At 49.5% G+C, this 20,203-nt stretch overlaps 1 protein-coding gene across 2 annotated transcripts in view; it reads left to right on the top strand.

The window, feature by feature from the left end:
• The window catches only part of LOC123427242 (NADP-dependent malic enzyme, chloroplastic-like), a 34,076-nt gene extending 14,197 nt beyond the window's left edge, over positions 1-19,879 (top strand). The window contains exons 1-10 of one of the 2 annotated variants that reach the window (XM_045111252.1): positions 16,107-16,544; positions 17,176-17,523; positions 17,629-17,734; positions 17,822-17,887; positions 17,991-18,242; positions 18,368-18,514; positions 18,604-18,657; positions 18,746-18,934; positions 19,017-19,260; positions 19,348-19,879. In XM_045111252.1, coding sequence (XP_044967187.1) covers positions 16,456-16,544; positions 17,176-17,523; positions 17,629-17,734; positions 17,822-17,887; positions 17,991-18,242; positions 18,368-18,514; positions 18,604-18,657; positions 18,746-18,934; positions 19,017-19,260; positions 19,348-19,565 — 1,713 coding nt within the window. In that variant the 5' untranslated portion in view covers positions 16,107-16,455 and the 3' untranslated portion in view covers positions 19,566-19,879. Of the gene's footprint in view, positions 1-16,106; positions 16,545-17,175; positions 17,524-17,628; positions 17,735-17,821; positions 17,888-17,990; positions 18,243-18,367; positions 18,515-18,603; positions 18,658-18,745; positions 18,935-19,016; positions 19,261-19,347 lie in introns of those variants that run through there. The other variant, XM_045111244.1, reaches the window with a different exon arrangement.
• The last annotated feature ends 324 nt before the right edge of the window (positions 19,880-20,203 follow it).

Genomic DNA, 20,203 nt, shown 5'->3' with positions numbered 1-20,203 from the left:
CACATGTGGGCGTCTTTCACATGTGTCTGGCCTGACCCACTTGTGTTTGTACCAACGAGTTAAATAAGTAGGCACAAATGGATGGATCATTGTGTGACAAGTTGGTCAGGCCAGACACATGTGAAAGACGCACGCACAGAAAACGTTCACTTTGTGTCCACCAACAACCTAAATATGACCCAAATTTTCATTAGAAATGAGTTCGCGCGGGCACAAAATGAAAATAAATCACCACGTTGGCCTATCGCTTTTATGTGCACCGACCTACGCGGGTGGACCAAATGGGTACTTCCGTTGCGTTGCTCCAAGCGTTGTTGTCTAGCCTTGACATGGTTGGGCCATTGTGAGGATGGTGAACAAAATAACGGAAAATGGTTTGGACATCCAACCTTGCTAACGAATGTGTGTTGTTTGGAGCGTGAAGAAGTTTCAAAGATCCTGGCTCCTGCAGCCAACACCAACCAATCTTTTTTTTTCTCGGATGAACCAATCTTTTTTAGTGTAAAGAAAATGGCCCTGTTTGGATCCCACTGCTAGAGCTAGTTTGAGCTAGTTTGAGCTGAACTAGCTCCCAAAGTATCCAAACACATGGGCTAGTTTGGGTTAGATGCAAACTAACCCATCAAAAAAACTAGCCCTGAAAAGATGTGCTAATTGGAGCTAGTTGGGGATGGACAGCTAAAAATAATAATATTTTGACCGCATCAGATCCTTTCCTCGCCCCGCCCGCCACGCGCGCCCCGCCCGGCCTTGCTCGCCCCGCCGGCCTTGCTCGCCCCGCCGGCCGCGCTCGCCCCGCCCCGCCGCGCTCGTCCCGCCCGGCCGCGCCCGTCCCGCCGGCCGCGCTCGCCCCGCTCCGCCGCGCGCGCCCCGCCCGCCCCGCTCGGCCGCGCTCGCCCCGCCCGGCCAGGCCGCGCTCGCCCCGCTCGGCCGCCCTCGCCTCGCCCGGCCTTGCTCGCCCCGCCGGCCGCCCTCGCCCCGCCCGGCCTTGCTCGCCCCGCCCGGCCGCTCGCCCCGCCCGGCCGCGCTCGTCCCGCCGGCCGCGCTCGTCCCGCTCCGCCGCGCTCGTCCCGCCGGCCGCGCTCGCCCCGCTCCGCCCCGTCCGTCGCGCTCGCCTCGCTCCTCCGCGCTCGCCCCGCCGGCCGCGCTCGCCCCCGCTCGGCCTGCTCGCCACCGCCGGCCGCGCTCGCCCTGCTCGCCCCGCCGGCCGCACCAGGCCTACACAAAAGCTGGGCACAACAAATTCTGGTTAAAAGATACACATGATTAAAAAAAATGCATTTATTGTCAAACTAACCTTTGCATCCAAACACCATCAAAGGCTAGAATTAGTTCATGGTTAGACTAAAGTTAGAAACTAACTCTAACCTCTAGCCAAGTTAGAGTATCAGGGCCAATGAGTGAAAGCACGGATGCCTCTCCGACCGGTCCAATCGAAACGGATGTTCATAAACACCGAGGCCTCTAGTAGAGAATAAAAACAATGGCGCGCATGCTCAGCAACTGGTCACTGCAACCATCAACGCCCGTCGTGCGGCCGGTCGTCGGTAGGCGGTAGCGGCCGAATCCCGAGCTGCATACGGTCAGCGCCGTGAAGGCCGTATGGTGGCGCCCTGGCGCGGCAGTGGGTCCGGTCAGGGTCGGGTGGCGACCCGATCGACGCGGCGCCGCGTGCGAAACCAGACCAAGCCTCGCCACACCACCTTTCTTCACGCCTACTTTTCTCTTCCCATGTTCCGTATTTTCTCACTTTCCAGAGACCAGCTGATGCACGCCTAGATCGCACCCGCACTGCACAAACCTACCACCGCACAGAGAGAGAGAACGCTGCAGCATTTTCTCACGATCACGGGATGGGAGCAGTAAAATGTGTAGAGGGGTTTGGTGGGGACTAGAGAGAATACGCGGTCATGGTTGAAACGTTCCGCTGGGTGTTGACCACGGGCGGGGAGGTCGTTGAAAGAGCGTGAGCCGAATCCCCGAGCATGTGCTTTTCTTTCGCAACGGGAGGAAAATTGATGACGGGTCAGAGTAATCCAGGCCCCGGTGTGCACTAGTACTCGAGCTTGACCTCTCTTTGGTGTCGGCCACGTGTGCACTAGTACTGCTGCAGCCAAGGGGCTGGGGAACGCAGCAGGGATTACAGGACCTTTTTCTTCTTCTCATTTTTAGTTTTGTTATCGGGCTGCGACGAAACCGGGTGGAAAGCGACGCACGGGGCCTGAGAACGAACACGCGCAAGTTCGTTTCCCAAGCAGGGATTATAGATTTTCTTTCGTATATTGTACTATTATTACATCAGTGCCTCAGTGGAAGTGCGATTTTGAGATTGTAAATTGTTCGCAAGGAATCGTGCGACTGCTTCCCGTTCGTTGGCTGCTCGCTGTCCTGTGACTATGCTAACCACATGTTAGCACCACTGCTGACCACATGCAGTCACCATCGGACAAAAAATTAGTTAGCCTTAACCATAAAATAATATGGCAAAGACACAGTGATCAGCCGCTGCTGGATAACGCACATGAGGTACACACACTACGCAATTTAGTAGAGGCGCTTCGAGGGGTGCTTTATATTGAGCATGTGAGCCTCGATACTTGGAGGCTGGGCGCTGGTTTGGACTTTGGAGCGCATTTCATCCACGCTCACGCGGAGTCAAAGTTTCATCTCCCTGCTTACGGCATCTTCGCTTGTTCGCCTTTAAGGACGTTTTTAGGCCAAAATAACGTCTTTCGGGGCCAGTAAGCCCTATCCCCCTTCTCAAGTTCATAACATCTTCGACGCCTCAATTCTAAGCAGTTAAATATTACGCACTGAACTATCACGTAGTCATTAAAAACGTGTATGTCAGATGTTCGTAACATCCACACACGACGCTCGAGGTTCAGCACACCGACCGGTGCATTAAGAACATAAGCCTTCTGTGCAGCAATGAGGACAATCCTCAGTTTACGGACCCAGTCCGCATAATTGCTGCTATCACCTTTCAACTAAATTTTTTCTAGGAACATATCAAAAACAGTAGAGCTACAACGCAAGCTACAACATAATTTGCAAAGACCTTTTGACTATGTTCATGATAATTGAGTTTAGCTAATCATATTACTAATAACTCCCACTCAAATAGACATCCCTTCAGTCATTCGAGTGACACATAATCCAAATCCACTAACTCAAGTCTGATCATCACGTGAGTTGAGTATAGTTTCAGTAGTGAACATCTTCATGTTGATCATATCAACTATATGATTCATGGTCGACCTTTCGGTCTCTTGTGTTCCGAGGCCATGTTTGTACATGCTAGACTCGTCAAGTTTAACCCGAGTTTCCACGTGTGTAACTGTTTTGCATCCGTTGTATGTGAACGTTGAGTCTATCACACCCGATCATCATGTGGTGTCTCGAAACGACGAACTGTCGCAATGGTGCACAGTCGGGGAGAACACAATTTTATCTTAATATTTCCGTGAGTGATCACCTTACAATGCTACCGTCGTTCTAAGCAAAATAAGGTGCATAAAAAGATTAACATCACATATAAATCATAAGTGACATGATATGGCCATGATCTTATGCTTCTTGATCTCCATCACCAAAGCACCGACATGATCTTCATCGTCACCGGCGCCACACCATGATCTCCATCATTGTACCATCATCGAGGTTGTCGTGATATCTATGCTATTATTACTAAAGCTACTGCCTAGCAATATAGTAAACGCATCTGCAAGCACAAACGTTAGTTTAAAGACAACCATATGGCTCCTGCCGGTTGCCGTAGCATCGACGTGCAAGTCGATATTTAACTATTACAACATGATCACCTCATACATCCAATATATCACATCATGTTTTTGGTCATATCACATCACATGCATACCCTGCAAAACACAAGTTAGACGTCCTCTAATTTGTTGTTGCATGTTTTACGTGGCTGCTATGGGTATCTAGTATGGTCGCATCTTACTTACGCAAAGCCACAACGGTGATGTGCAAATTGCTATTTAACCTTCTCCAAGGACAGCCTCGGTCAAATCCGATTCAACTAAAGTTGAAGAAACAGACACCCGCCAGTCATCTTTATACAACAAGTTGCATGTTAGTCGAAGAAACCGTCTCTCGTAAGCGTACGAGTAAAGTTGGTTCGGGCCGCTTCAATCCAACAATACCGCCGAATCAAGAAAAAACTAAGGAGGGCAACAAATTGAACATCAACGCCCACAAACTCTTTTGTGTTCTACTCGAGATATCATCTACGCACGAACCTAGCTCATGATGCCACTGTTGAGGAACGTCGCATGTTCACTTCGGTATGTTACTTGCTCGATATTCGATCGTCGGTATCTCCATACCTAGTTCAATCTCGCTACCGGCAAGTCTCTTTACTCGTTCCGTAATACAATATCCCGTGACTAACTCCTTAGTCACATTGCTTGCAAGGCTTATTGTGATGTTGTATTACCGAGTGGGCCCCGAGATACCTCTTCGTCACACGGAGTGACAAATCCAAGTCTTGATCCATGCCAACCCAACAGACACCTTCGAAGATACCTGTAGAGCACCTTCATAGTCGCCCAGTTACGTTGCGACGTTTGATACACACAAGGCATTCCTCCGGTGTTTGGGAGCTGCATGATCCCATTGTCATAGGAACAGATACATTGACATGCAGAAAACAGTAGCAATAAACTGACATGATCATATGCTACGTTCATAGTTTTGGGTCTTGTCCATCACATCATTCTCCCAATGATGTGATCCCATTATGAAGTGACAACACTTGTCTATGCCCAGGAAACCTTGACCATCTTTGATCAACGACCTACTCAACTAGAGGCTCACTAGGGACAGTGTGTTGTCTATGTATCCACATATGTATTTGAGTTTCCAATCAATATAATTCTAGCATGGATAGTAAACGATTATGATGAACAAGGAAATATAATAATAACCAATTTACTATTGCCTCTAGGGCATATTTCCAACAACCAGACCCGCAAACGCGTCCGATTCGTAAAAAAAATTGCGGGGCGTGGCAAAAGTTCGCCCTTAACCTTCAGATTCACGGGGTGGGAGGCCGACCCGAGCTCGCCTCTTATGCGCAACGAGATTTGGCGCGAGGGAAATTTCCGGGCGGCCGTTCCCCGCTTCCCCCTTTTCGGCAACCATTGCCTCGCCCACCGCACGCTCTGGACCTTCTTCCCCACCATTCTTTGCTGCCATGGAAGCGTTCCAGACGGCGGATCTAGTCAACGTGGAGGTCATGCATGCGCAATCCCGTCTGGCGGATCTTGTCGCCGGTCATGTCGCCCCCGCCATCGCCATAGTCACCAACATGCCTGCCCGCAAGCGGCAAGGCAACGTTATCGTGCAGGGTGGCATTCGGCTGGCCCCGCCGGAAGGGAAGGCGTGTCGGGCTCCGCCGCTGTTGCGCGATTTGCCCGACCGCCGGCCGGGAAGATGAGCAAGGTTTCGAGCGTGAAGCGGAAGAAGGTTCCTACGAAAAAACCTTCGTCCACTCCATCTACCCCGGCGAGACATTCCCCGACGGTGCCTTTCTAAGTTGCTGCTTCCACCACAGGTGAGGTGTTCGATGAAAGGGCGGGAAGGTATGCATCTTGCTCACTTATTTTTGCTACGATTTTTCGCCATTGTGGTAGGTCGGTATGTGATGTCACTCAATGTAGCGGTGCTTCGAACAATGTCGCTGCCGAGTTCATGTTACAATGACATGAACCATGGCTAACCTTCTTGCCGAAGAGAATAGGATCATGACTTTGAACCGCAATGACATGGACGACATCAGCAAAGAATGGCATGACATGACAAAGAGAGAAATCTTGAAGAGGAGGATGCTTGTGTGTTACAACGGTGGTGATGTTTCCTCGTCTAGAATCGGAACCGATGATTTCGGTGTCGGAGTAGGGACAAGTGCCGAAGTAGGAACAAGTGCAACCGATGGATTCAGGGGAGTCGATGGATTCGGGAGCGGTGATGACCTCGATGGTGCAGAGTGACCAGGATGGATGAAGTCCTTTTGCATTTGTCTTTTAAACTAAAATTTCATTTTGCGTGCGAACGATGTTTTATTGTTTAAATTCTAACTCATTTGCCGGAATCATCCAACTATATTTTATTGGGAGGTTTTTCGGTTTGCGGGTCGGCACGGCGGCAACCGAACACACACCGCATTGACGACCCATATAATAGCATCTTCTGTGAATATCCTTTTTACAGGTCCGTTTTGGGGGGGTCTGCCTCCGTCCGCGCCCGCGCCAGCCCGCAAAAGACATTTTTCACGAACTGTAAATGACTTTTGCGGGTCGGCTTTATATGGGGTCTGCTAGAGATTCTCTTACAACATCTTCAGTCGTTCGCCTTCAAGGACATTTTTAGGCAAAAAATAGCGCTTTTGGGGTCCAGCGGGCGCTATTTTCAACGTGGGGTTTCCACCCCCCCCCCCCCAAGTTTGTACTCAGCCGCCGAGTTTGAACTTAGATTCGACACAAATTCAACAAATGGCCAATTTTTATCACATACTTTGTCTCAGAAATCAATACGAATCAAATAGTTCAACGAAGCAAGTTCATAATTTGAACACAACTTAAAACACATCGAATTAGGCGTTGCCCTTGAGCCTTCATAGGTGCTCCACCAGATTATGTTGCGGTTCTTGACGCATATTAAGGAAGGCAACCCATGCCGCAAGAGGACCCTGCGTGAAATATGGTTTAGTGTCAAACACTCGCTCCTCTGATAACGGTTCACATTCACAATCTTGGGGAGGAGCTTCCGGCTCATCTGATAACGGCGTCAAAATACTTTCTCACCGTGTAGTGGAGCGCCAGCGAAGTAGTCGGTGTAGAGCAAACAATAGCCCCATATTCAATGCCTCTGCTTGCTCTTGCGGCGGCCTCGCACCGAGTCACCTTCCCGCGGCTTTGCATTCTTTATGAACACGCCGGCCAAAGCGTTGAGGATCATGAGGTGCTCTTCGTCGTCGGTGTCGACCTTGGCTTCCTCCTGCATCAGAGCCGCGAATGCCTCCTCGTCGTCGGAGTCCATCGCCGAATAGGCAAATCGCCGAACACCTAGAGGGTGTGGTGAGTGGGTAGCCGCTGGTATCCTCACTTGCGTGGCCGGAGACATGGAAAGCTTGGACAGTATCGGGGATGAAGGCCGTCATGGCGAAACCCTCTCTTTCCGGCGCGGGAATGGCTTTTCTAGAGGTGGGACATCGGTTGTGGGCAGGGGGACGTTGGTATCGACATGGCGGTGAAAGGAGAAGTGGTGTTCTCCCATGTGTGGGTAGTATTTGGGAAAAAGGCATTTATCGCATGACAGTGGTGGTCCACGAGCCAATTTCCCTTCCGTCGGAGCCCCCAATTGCCCCCAGCGAGCTAGGTTTGGCCTGGGATCGCGAGGCCCCAAAATGGCCCGAACCGACAGAATTCGACATCCCTCGGGCGCGACTAGGTTTTTTTGGCCTGATGGAATAAAGGCACCTTGCGGGCCTATTGGGGGTGTGGCTGGAGATGCTATTAGCCATTGGGGCATCTCCAACATTGACGCGCAAATTCTTTGATATATGTTTATTTTATGTTCGGACGTGGTCCACGGACATGACAAGAAAAGAATAATTCAATGTTAATTGCAAAGTACGTTTGAATTTTTAAGCGGGCATATACAGATCCTCGTTGAATGGCAAAAGTGGTCCGAACACTACGGTTCTATACCGAAGATTTGAGGGTCCGTCTTGGTGATGGACTTAATGTGACCCATCTGCTTTCGTGTCAATGGCTTAGAGGGTAGAAGACCATTTTACCGCAAAGCTTGCCAATTAACGACAGCCGCCTCGTGCCAAGCGCCCACGAGCTCTCGTGCCATTTTTTTGCCACCTTCGGCCCACAACTAGGAAAAGATCGTAGTCATAGTCAAATAGTTTAAAACCTCCATTTCCAATATAGTTGCATATAACACTATCGACAACGGGACCTTTTATATCCGTCACAAATGCCTCGACAGCGTGTCCGATTATTGTCGGGTCACTAAAAAGTTATCCAAACGGACGCCCTCAACGAGCCTCAAACACCTGGGCCGACCGGCACCCCTCATATCCAGCCCAAATATGGGACATATATGAGGGAGCCCGGGCGAATCCGGGCATGCTCGCCTGACAGGCCCGACCCACCCACGACCCCATGCCTGTCCCACAAAAAGCTGCATGTGACTCATCTCTGTGAAACCCTAGCTCACTCACTCTCCTCTCTCGCTCCGTCCTCTCCTCTCTCGCTCCGTCCTCTCCTCTCCCCGTGCCTAATCAGATCAAATCCGGCAAAATGTCAAGCTCCGGCAGTTGCTCCAACGACAATCTGGATTCGGAGTATGAGATTGCCCTTCGCATCACCTTGGAGAGGTCCAAGGTGGAAACTGGGGGTAGATCCGGATCTGTAGCCTCGCCGCTTCCCCTCCCGCGCAGCTCGGACACCGGCACTAGCCCTCTTGGTCCGTGCATAGCTCCGACAGACGGAGTGCGTAATTCGCTCCTTCCGTGCACCGTTCCCTGGCCCCGTCGGCTGCTCCTCCCCCACGTGGGCAATGGTGGGTGCTTGTGCTGCCGCACCAGCCTCGACACGCACATTCGAATCAGAGGCATACGCCACCTCCCGCGAGCGGCAACGACAAAGGGAGATGTCGGAGGTGGAGCAATCCATGCGCCGTTGCCGCGGGATGGAGGTGGAGCCCGACGAGGACGCACTCCTCCTCGAATAGGTATACCATCGTTCGCTTACGGCCGTAGAGACGAACGCACGGCGGGTCCGGTGGAAGAACGCGAAGGTGCTACAAATTGTCATTGAGTAGTTTGAGCGCGAGGCGGTGGAGGCAACTCGGCTCACCAAGCTCAAGAGGGAGCAGGACGGGGTGGTCCCACGACTAAAAGGGCTCGTTATCCTCTCTGATGACGACCATGGCTCCTCGTTCGATGACTCGATCGATTCCCCACCAGCCGCCGACTCCTGCAGCTATGCCGGCGATCGGAAGGGCAAAGGACCGGTGAAGAAATGATGGTTGTCCTGTCTCCATTTATATTTTACCTATGTTTAGCTAGTTCATAGTTAGGATTTGCCGATGAACTATGCTCCTTTTGTTTAGCCAATCTGATGAACCGTGTGTTGATCTATGTTTACGTAGCGTTGGATGGGTTGTGTGGTTTTGAGGGTTCAGGTATGATGGACATGGATGTGGAAGGCAACAAATGAGGGGCGCCATTTCAGTGCCCGCAGACGCACCTGGACGCGCCCGCGGGCGTTTGAGAGGCTGGATTTGCAAGGTCTGGGTGTAGATGCTCTAACCCTCCTTGTCGCCATGCCTCTTCCGCTAGAGTCAAACTGATTGTTTTTTTAAACGAGCCAAAAGATTTGCCATTTTCATTGATTAAAGAAGAGAATTTCCCGTTTACTTGGCGGAAAACCGGGCTAAAACTGATATAATACACAATCCATATGACACGACACCACCTGTCAACCTGGCCACCAACATGGACCCGAAGCTGCAAAGAAGAAAGACATCCGCCGCGGAGTCGCAAGTGTCATGGTCATCACCGGTTGCCTCGAACGAGCGACTCCGACTTCACCATCAAGCTCCAACATCAAAGCCATCCCGCAAAGAGGTGCAAAGAAACCACGACGACACATGCCACGGGATGACCTCACGCGCGAGGAGTCGAGAGCTCCGACCTTGACGACGAGTGTCAAAATGTGAAATATGCAGGACTTGTGCCGACCGTGCCCTTCACAAACGACCATCGAGCACTTGTCATCATTACCGCCTCGACTCGCTCCACCGCAGCTCCGACTTCAAAGAAACCAAGCAACCCACAAAAGACCACCTCGGACACGCCGGAAAGAACCAACTACCAAAGTCCAGGCTGCGACCCGAGCTCCTCTCAACGCCATCATTGTTGCCAAACAGTAACGAGCGCCCCACCTGAGCAAACCATGCGGCGAATATGCGCCATCCACGGCGAAGATGTCGCACTCCACTAGTCTCCTAGTCGTGGTCGGCTCCAAGACGTTGCCCCCAAGGAGCAGAAAGGCACGAGGACGCCTTCAATGCCCGACCCAGAGGATCTGAGGTTTCCCTCTGGAGCCCAAGTTGTGGGGAGGAGGAGCACACCTCCACGACGACGCTTCGAAGAAAGATCACGACACCCGCAGGCGCCGCCGTCGCCGCCTTCGCTGGAGACCGGAGCAAATATTTCTCCCGAAGTTGCGATGAACACCTACCGGCATCGACCGCTTTTGCTTTCAATGCCCTTCCTCTTCCACACTCTCTCTCGGTCAAACTACACTATCTTCCTTTGTGTATCTAAAAGATCTTGTACCTCCTCCTCCTTATGCTCCCATTTCTCCTTCGGTTTCTTCATTCTCTCCCTATTGTTGCAAAATATGCATGTCCACGTGGCAAAAAATTTGTTTGTCGCGTCGTCATGTGCAACCCTGTCCTTCTCCCACTTCACCCCCTCAAGTGTCTATTCCTTTTTGGCTCGGCCCCATGTCCATCCTCCCTTCACTAGCTCATTGTCATCATCTAATATTATAGATTGATGAGAGCTTGTGCCACCTCGTCTTCTTCTTGAAGGGATTTTTTAGATCTCAAAAGAAGTTTGACTACTTTGTTTTTTACTCAATTCCACACAACAATGAGACATGATGAATGGCTTTCTCTCAACTTGGTGATACAAAGTGGATGCAAACCCCATCTATCAAGTAGAAGTCACACGCCTACATAATGCAAGAAACAAAGCAAGAAAGAAAGATGATGAGCAATTTGAAGCAAACCAAACTTACATGGCCATCGACTGCAATGGCACCTTGTTTCCTATTGAGAACTTGTGCATAAAAAACTGCAAAAGACGTCCACACACATTTGGGTTGCGGGCATTATTTGTTGGAGAGAGCCATCATTGCGGGTGGTATGGATTGAATGTAGTGCTTGTGTTCATGGTACCACATGTGGATTGTTTCCCAATACTTCGAGGCCTTCTACTCAGTTACACATATAGGATACATGCTTGTGGCCAACCAAGCATTACACAATAAGGCATCTTCATGGGTTTAGTATGCATTTCCTCTTGCCTTGACCTTATTTTCTTGAGTGCCCGACGATTGCCCAACATCAAACAAAGACAAATTATGATCACACATCTCATAATTTGGAGGATCATGGCCATCATTTATCATATCCATTAGGAATGAGTCCTAAAGATGCTTCACAATGAAACCATCATCCTAAAAATTATTCGATAAATACATATGGAAAAAAATCTTATTTTCTTGAGTCATATGGTCGAACAGTTGGTGGGCATGTCGGCCAGCAGAGATTCCTGACATTGTCCACGATTGTTGGAGTTGCATCCACACGTATGCCAGGTTCTAGGAGGCGTACTCTTCGTGCATGAAGTCATCATATAGTATGAAATAGAACCAAGCCACTTAGAGCATCTACAACCGGACTTCCTAAATTCTCCTCAAACGTTTGCGGACACGACCGGCCAGTCATCGAACATGAGAGAGAAACAAAAAAACTGACCCGGCCAGATCCCTCATATCATCCCTATACGCCCGGCTGTCCTCGAACCCTCATTTCCATCTCAAATATAGAAATGATATGAGGGATCGTGGACGCGCTCGATCAACCCGACAGGTAGGACGCGTCCCCACCCCGAACCACCTTTTTTCTTTCTCTCTCTTCATCTCCATCAATCACGTGCAAGTGATCGGACATAAGAGGAAAAAAAGGATTGTGGTAGCGTGTACAAATAAATAGGGGCTCAAAACGACGCGCCCATGACGTTTGATGGGTCGAGGTATGTGGCTTTATATGCTCTTAGATAGCTATTTGAGAGAAGAGAACGGACATGAGGAGCATCAATGGACAAGAACCAAAGCCATGCCAAGGACGAACCCTAACTTGAATTAAGACCCCCATTGAGTGCTCCTCCGACAACATGGCTCGAACAGAAGGATCAACCACAAGAAAAATGACATACACACAAACAAAATCCACCCTAGATTTGGATACTTGGGGGAGTGGCCAATTTATCGACGTTCACCAAAGAAGGTATGCATGACTAACAAAATAAAATGATAGACTCCAATCAAGCTTGGGACATCACGATTGTCGGTAGTGAACTTAACACGTACTCACCACAGGGAAGTTTCCATAGAGGACAATCCAACTATTGTACCACATGATAAGTTGGACTCTGGACCCCACGCCCACTTGCGGAATGTGAAGGTTGGGGAAGAGATATGAGGAGCCTCAGGTGGTTGGTTTGGGAACTCTAGAAGGAATAGGACAAAGAAAACAAGTCCCCTCGGAGACATAGAGCAAGATGGGTCAAAACGAATGGAGCAGGCTCGAAGCATTGTTATAAAAAGGAAGGGCTAAAGACATGCATCCAGAGAGAGATGTAACATCGTTCAACCTATGCGGGCGACTATTCTCCTTGTGATATATACTATTAATAGTTCCTCTCAAGGTAGTTCCTCCTACCGCAAAGCACAACCATCGCCCACCAACAATGGCACACGAGGAAAGTACTCTAGGTCAACAGTTTCTAGAAAAAGCGTGTCCTATAAAATGTTGCCACACGATCTGTGGATTCGGATTTAGGATTTCTCTAGGCACATCGACGCCTTCAGAAAAAATTGGATGCTTGTGAATGTCGACTGCACTCGCCCCATCAACTGCTAGGTTGGGGCCTTCACCCCGACAAAGACATCCCAACATCTAGTCGAGCACAATTGTCGATGCTACGATCGTTGCCTCTTGCTAACCGAGTGGTCACGTCACCCTTGAACCATGACCATCATCCATAACGAATGATACTACAACATTACCTCTCGTCATCATGACGGTCACACCAACATTGCTTCTTCTGCTACCCATATGAACAAGGGGCTCACACGCCAACCTTTACCATCGAAGAGGGCTTAAGCCATATGGTGAAAGCATATCCAACATTGACCCCTAAAGTGGACACCATATCTATCCATGGACAGTGATGTGCAAGTTGGCCATACCTCAAATGTCCGCCTCTTAATCCTAAAAAAATGATAATAGCCTTATGTCTTATGCCAAACATCCAAACACTAAGGATGTGTTTGGTTTGAGGGACATGCTAAAGTGGTTGTGGGTATCCCCAACCACCTGGTTAGGGATAGCCCTTTTTTTTGTTTGGTTGGGTGGGTGAGGTTAGCCCTTTTTTGTTTGGTTTCAAGGATGAAACATGGTTGAGGATAGTCATTGGAGTGTTTGGTTTGAGGGATGAATAAGGGATAGATCAGCAATACATGAGTAAACACACACAAGCACACCTCAACATCATGCACGCAAGCACACCACACATCGAGCACGCCTCAACAGTATGCAACAGCACATAAGATATAGCAGCACGATGGCCGGAAATACAATAGCAGGAGATACAGCATGCACGATGTGCATGCATGAGCAGAAAATAGAACAGCAGATCGATCCAGCTTCATGCACGAAGTCGCTGCCCCGATCTCAATCGCTAGTCACGTGCGACCTCAATCGATCCAGATCCAGCTTCTTGAGATCCAACTGCGACGCCCGTCCATGGGATGGTGTGCACGTCGTCGCCGTCGCTATGCATGGAGCAGAGAAGAGAGTAATCGGGGAAAGATCTCGGGGTGAGCGTGAGCGAAAAAATGATTCGCATGCGAGAGCCCCGCGACGCGCACAGAGTGATTGCCACCACCCGCCACTTATTTGCGGTTGACCACGTCCCTTTTTTGGCGAATATTCCCAGCATCTGGCTGCCTCTATCTCTCCTCGTCCCAGATACAAACGCATGGCAATCACAGAAAAAATTGATTATCCCTGTCCCTGGAAGGATATCCCTGCAACCAAACACATCATAAAGCATCCCTTGATTCAATCACCCTATTTGATATGCCTTGTGTCAAATATACACGGAACATCCATGATTTAATGCGTGTTGTCCATCAAATATCCATGGTGTGTGCTTCCGTCCAACATCCAAACACTAAAGCATCCCTTGATTCAATCACCCTATTTGGTATGCCTTGTGCCAAATATACACGGAACATCCATGATTTAATGTGTTTTGTCCATCAAATATCCATGATGTATGCTTCCGTCCAACGTAGCCTTCCGTCGGATAAGTATTTACATATGTGCCTTCTCTCAAGTAATGTTTATGTCTTAGTATTTTCGTCATTAAATAGTCATTTCTTTTTGCGGTGGTAAAGGAGATTTTCATTACTGATGGAGGCCTCTCATTCAAAGCTAAGTTTACAATAACATCTAACCCCGAGTACAACGACACTACGGTTCGGGGGTACTACGACCGTAAACAAAATCTCCCTGTCCTTAATTTTCACCAAAAAACAACGGTCTTTCGCCGTCCGCAAGGAAAAGATATGTGATGATGTTGTATTATTTGATTCCGTTCGGATATTCAGACTCTTGCAAAGCCTCTTTTGTTTGTTTCTGGCTTACGAAAAATAAACATCCAAACCAATTCGCGGAACTATGTATTTTTTCGTTTTAAAATAAATATCTTAAGCTTAATATAATTTTATATTATAGTTAGTATAAAGTGAGACACTTATTTCATTACGGAAGGAGTATATGGGATTGTGGAATTTGTGACGGAGGGAGTATATGCGATTGTGGAAGTTTAAGGGTTCACATTGTGTCCTTAATCTTCTCCATTTGTCGTGTGCTCTTAGGCTGGTTGTAATGGAGAGTATTATACTAGTGTATGATACTACATCCGTAATGTATAATATCGTATCTTAATATCATAGAATGGATCATTTATTGCCATGCATGACACATAGTAGCACAACATTTAATATGATATGTTACCATAAGGCTGTTCGTAATGGAAGTATCATAGGTAGTATCATACATGCCAACTAGGTAATTTTGATGAGGTGACATAGAATTAAATGAAGAAAGAGAGGATTGAGTATCATATCATGATACCGTATCATATTAAATGATGTGCTACTATGTGTCTTGCATGACAATAAATGAACTACCTTATGATTCTAACATATGATACTATGCATTATGGATGTGATATCATAAACTAGTATCATATGCATGATACTAGTATATGATACTATCCATTACAACCAACCTAATATGATACTCAACCCTCTTTTTCTTCATTTAATTCTATGCCACCTCATCAAAATTGCTTAGTTGGCATGCATGATGCTAGCTATGATACTACCATTACGACCAGCCTTAGAGCAAGTACAATAAGGTACAGTCAGCAGGCTGTAAGGATTAAAATATTATATTTTTGCTGAGTTGGATGAGAGAGAAGAGAAGAGAGAAGGAAAGCGGGCTCTTTGTGAAGAGTCAGCTCTAGCACGTGCTCCTAGGTACTTTGTGAGAATGAAATGTGGGCCATATATAATAAAAGTATTACTCTTTTATAGCTAACTATTGTACAAGCTAGCTATAAGATGGCTATAAGATGACTTATAGCCAGCAGTTGGCTATACTATTAACCATGCTCTTAGATGATGTTTCTTTTTAAGGGACTAGATATTTTTTAATCCAAGAACTAAAGAAAAAATACTTAAAATAAAATCTTTTTCTAATCTCTTAAGGAAAAGCCCTTCTGTTTTTCTTTATCTAGGAACTAATTTTCTTTTTTAGTGTAGTCCCTTTAAAGAAACACCATCTTAGGCCCGACCATAGCTAGCCGACTTGGTGTCCCCCTCCTGTCTCGCGGCTCCACCGGGGCGCTGTCCTTCCGTACCCGAGGGAGAGAGGGCCGACGATACCTGCTACTACTAGCCCGGTAGCAGCCGTGGGGACGCGTGCGTACCACATCAAACAAAACCAAACGCGAGCATGATTGAGCAGGAGACTGCTATGCTATTCCGAGCGCCCCGCGCCGACAACCTTCTCCGTCCCATCGGCTGCTGCCCTCCTCATCTCCCCGTTTCCCCACCACGTTCGTTTCCCACTTGTATCGTGTACGTATTGTAAAGAAGAGTTTGTTTAGTCCTCGTTTCGTTTCCCCTTGTCTTTGTCATGGGCAACCAACGAACCAACCCGGGAAGGAGCCTCCTCTCCTCTCCTCTCCTCTCACCATCCGCGTCCCCGACCATTCCTCCCTTTCCCACGGCGCGCCCTCCGCTCCCCTCCCCTCTCTGCCTGGCGGGCCCTCCCCGGCGGCCACGGGCGTCGGGGTCGCCTCCATAAATAGGCACCGCTGCTCCCTCCGGTCTCCACACCACCGCATTCCATCCATCCATCCGTCCGTCCACGAGATTAAAAAAAAGAAGGACGAGAGCTCGATTCAAACCAGGTCTCGTGTTACGTATCGCGCTCCTTCCGTCCGTGCGTTTCCGATTCCGAGGCCGAGAGTTTGAGGAGATGGCCGGCGGCGGTGTCGAGGACGCCTACGGCGAGGACAGGGCCACCGAGGAGCAGCTCGTCACGCCATGGTCCTTCTCCGTCGCAAGGTAACACTAACTAATAATACCCCTAACGAAACCGAGCTGTAGAGTTGGGCCTGGCGGTTATCCTGTCCATCCCTTCGTCTTGTTCTTCTTCTGCCCCCCCCCCCCCCCCCCCCCCCCCCCGCGTGATCCGAGTCTTGTTACGGCGAATCCCCTCCGGCCGGAAATGAAGTTTGATGGCGATTCCACCTCCTCCGCCCTCTGGAGGAGTTTTGTTGGTGCGTGTGTTTCGCATGGGCACGGCGAGATCATGCGATTTCGGTTCTGGTCTCGTGTGACTTAGGCATTAGTCGGCAACTTGTTATCGCGATTGCAACTACAGTATTTAGGGTACGCTGTAAAGCATCTTTTCCTTCCTTAACCCTGCCAACATATGGATTTCCTTCTAAAACCTTGTTTTTGAGCTTATTCAATAATACATCGATTGATGCAATGGTCGGAGGCTTCGTTCCTCATTTAAAAAAAAACATATGGAGTTGCTTAGTTTTGAGATCGATATCCTGCTTCTGCCTTAGTATCGGTATCGCAGTGCTCGTTTGCGTCACTCTGTTTCGTGACGTTGACGTTTCTTCGTCGTCTTCTCCATTCAAACACATGAATGATGACAATTTCCTTGTGTGCAATCAACCAACAGCGGGCACTCGCTGCTGAGGGACCCCCGGCATAACAAGGGGCTGGCCTTCTCCGAGGCGGAGCGCGACGCGCACTACCTCCGGGGCCTCCTCCCCCCGGCCATCGTCTCCCAGGAGCACCAGGAGAAGAAGATCATGCACAACCTCCGCCAGTACACCGTGCCCCTCCAGCGCTACATCGCCATGATGGACCTCCAGGAGAGGAACGAGAGGCTCTTCTACAAGCTCCTCATCGACAACGTCGAGGAGCTGCTCCCCGTCGTGTACACGCCCGTCGTCGGCGAGGCCTGCCAGAAGTACGGCAGCATCTACCGCCGCCCGCAGGGGCTCTACATCAGCCTCAAGGACAAGTGCGTCTCGTTGTCTTCCCTCTCTTCCCTACTCTCTCTAGCGCGCCGTGCATTTCTCTCTGTTCAAGACCCGAGTACATGTCTGACATGTCAAGCACTTTTCAGGGGCAAGGTGCTTGAGGTGCTCAAGAACTGGCCTGAGAGGAGCATCCAGGTCATCGTCGTCACCGACGGCGAGCGCATTTTGGGCCTCGGAGATCTGGGTTGCCAGGTACTGCATAAATATGATCGATGATGATCCACCACCAACCTTTATATGATTCTGAATGCTCATGCATGTTGTGATGATCTTGTGCAGGGTATGGGGATTCCGGTTGGCAAGCTGTCTCTGTACACCGCCCTCGGAGGAGTTCGCCCATCAGCTGTAAGTGTGGCTCTGAATGTTCTGAAAGCACGCAAGGATCAAAACCAGTGGATCGTTCTGCTGACCGATTTATTATATTAATAATGCAACGATCGTGGTGCAGTGCCTGCCAATTACGATCGATGTTGGCACCAACAACGAGACATTGCTCAACGACGAGTACTACATCGGGCTCCGTCAACGGCGTGCTACCGGCGACGAATACCATGAGCTTCTTCAAGAGTTCATGACCGCAGTCAAGCAAAACTACGGCGAGAAAGTCCTGGTCCAGTTTGAGGACTTTGCCAACCACAATGCATTCGATTTGCTCGCAAAGTACAGCAAGAGCCATCTCGTCTTCAATGATGATATCCAGGTGCTTCATTCATTCCCACACTGTTCCTACCAAGCAGTGGTCTGGTCACCACGAGGTGAACCATTTGGTTATTTTTATTGTCTTTTATCTTCAGAGTTACTGAACGGGAAATGGTGATATTGCAGGGCACAGCATCAGTGGTCCTCGCAGGCCTCTTGGCGGCGCTCAAGGTGATCGGTGGAGGCCTTGTGGATCAGACTTACCTCTTTCTTGGTGCTGGAGAGGCTGGAACTGGCATTGCAGAACTCATTGCGCTTGAGATGTCCAAACACGTAAGACAGCAAGCTCTGCATTGTTTATGGATCAGTCGGTCGATGGTGTATTACTACCTATCACTGACATCGAGTTGCTGTTTTTACAGACTGATCTCCCTGTCGACGACTGCCGCAAGAAGATCTGGCTGGTGGACTCGAAGGTTGGTTGCTCATCTCATCCCAGAAACCATGCATGCATCTAGATTTTTTTCTCTGACACGTAGGGCTCTGTGTCGTGGTATTGTGCAGGGTCTGCTTGTGGAGTCTAGAAAAGAGTCTCTGCAGCACTTCAAGAAGCCGTTCGCTCATGAGCATGAAGAACTGAAGACCCTGCTGGAGGCCGTCCAGTCCATCAAGCCAACCGTGCTGATCGGAACATCTGGCGTCGGGAAGACCTTCACCCAAGAAGTGATCGAGGCCATGGCCTCCTTCAACGAGGTAGGACGCAGACCTGTCAGCTCGATTTATTGCTTCATTTGAGGTGCAGGAACGCTAAACAGAGGCCGTGTGAAAAATGCAGAAACCTGTCATCTTCTCGCTGTCGAACCCGACGTCGCACTCGGAGTGCACGGCCGAGGAAGCCTACACCTGGAGCAAGGGCACCGCCGTGTTCGCGAGCGGGAGCCCGTTCGACCCCGTGGAGTACGAGGGGAAGACGTACGTGCCCGGGCAGTCCAACAACGCCTACGTGTTCCCCGGGTTCGGGCTCGGCGTCGTCATCTCCGGCGCCATCCGCGTCCACGACGACATGCTCCTCGCCGCCTGTAAGTATCTGCATCTCCTCGCACGCGTTTGCGGTGGATGGTGATTGAATCTGAATCTGATGGTGAATGGTGTTTGGTTGGGTGCAGCGGAGGCGCTGGCGGAGCAGGTGACCCAGGAGAACTTCGACAAGGGGCTCATCTTCCCGCCCTTCACCAACATCCGCAAGATCTCGGCCAACATCGCCGCCAAGGTGGCCGCAAAGGCCTATGACCTGGGCCTGGCGAGCCGGCTGCCGCGGCCCGACGACTTGGTCAAGTACGCCGAGAGCTGCATGTACACCCCGCTCTACCGCAGCTACAGGTGAGCGTGGCGGCAGCCTTGCGGTGCGGCGAGGACGGAGCCAACCAATAAAATCAAATTCCCCTCCCCATATGCCAGCTCAAGCTTCACCGACGCAACCTAAAACATAGGCTTGTTTTCTTCTGTGTCCGTCTATGCGTATGTATACTCTTGTGGTGTTCTACTTTACTCTACTCTACTCTACTCTACTCTACTCTACTGTTTACGGGAGCACGGCATGCGCCTGTCTATCTGTGTCGAGGATCGATTCTTTTGTCAGATTTTGAGTTAAACGAGTGTAATAGTTTGATGATTTGTGTCACCAGGATTGCTCATTCAGTTCTCACGCTCGACGAATTGTTTGATGTTTTTTTTTGAAAAGTTGTTTGATGTGTTTGGTCCTCTTTCAAACATGCATCAAACATGTTTCTGTTGCGTCAACAATTCGTCGCTGGTGAACATCCATCAAACATGTGTTGGTCCTCTCTCAAGGCCCGGCTCCAAGATTTGAGCAACCGCTCGCCTGTCCGTTAAGTTTTTTTTAGGCCTTGTTTAAAACCACAATAGATTATGATAATCTGGATTACGAAGGTAGATTATATAATCTGGTTTATAAAAATAATTCAGGTGGACATGTTTGGAGGCCAAATTATATAAACTGTA

Source organism: Hordeum vulgare, chromosome 1H, assembly GCF_904849725.1.
Source record: "Hordeum vulgare subsp. vulgare chromosome 1H, MorexV3_pseudomolecules_assembly, whole genome shotgun sequence".
NCBI lineage: Eukaryota > Viridiplantae > Streptophyta > Magnoliopsida > Poales > Poaceae > Hordeum > Hordeum vulgare.
The sequence above is the reverse complement of the archived record's forward strand: the minus strand, read 5'-3'. Positions and strand labels throughout refer to the sequence as shown.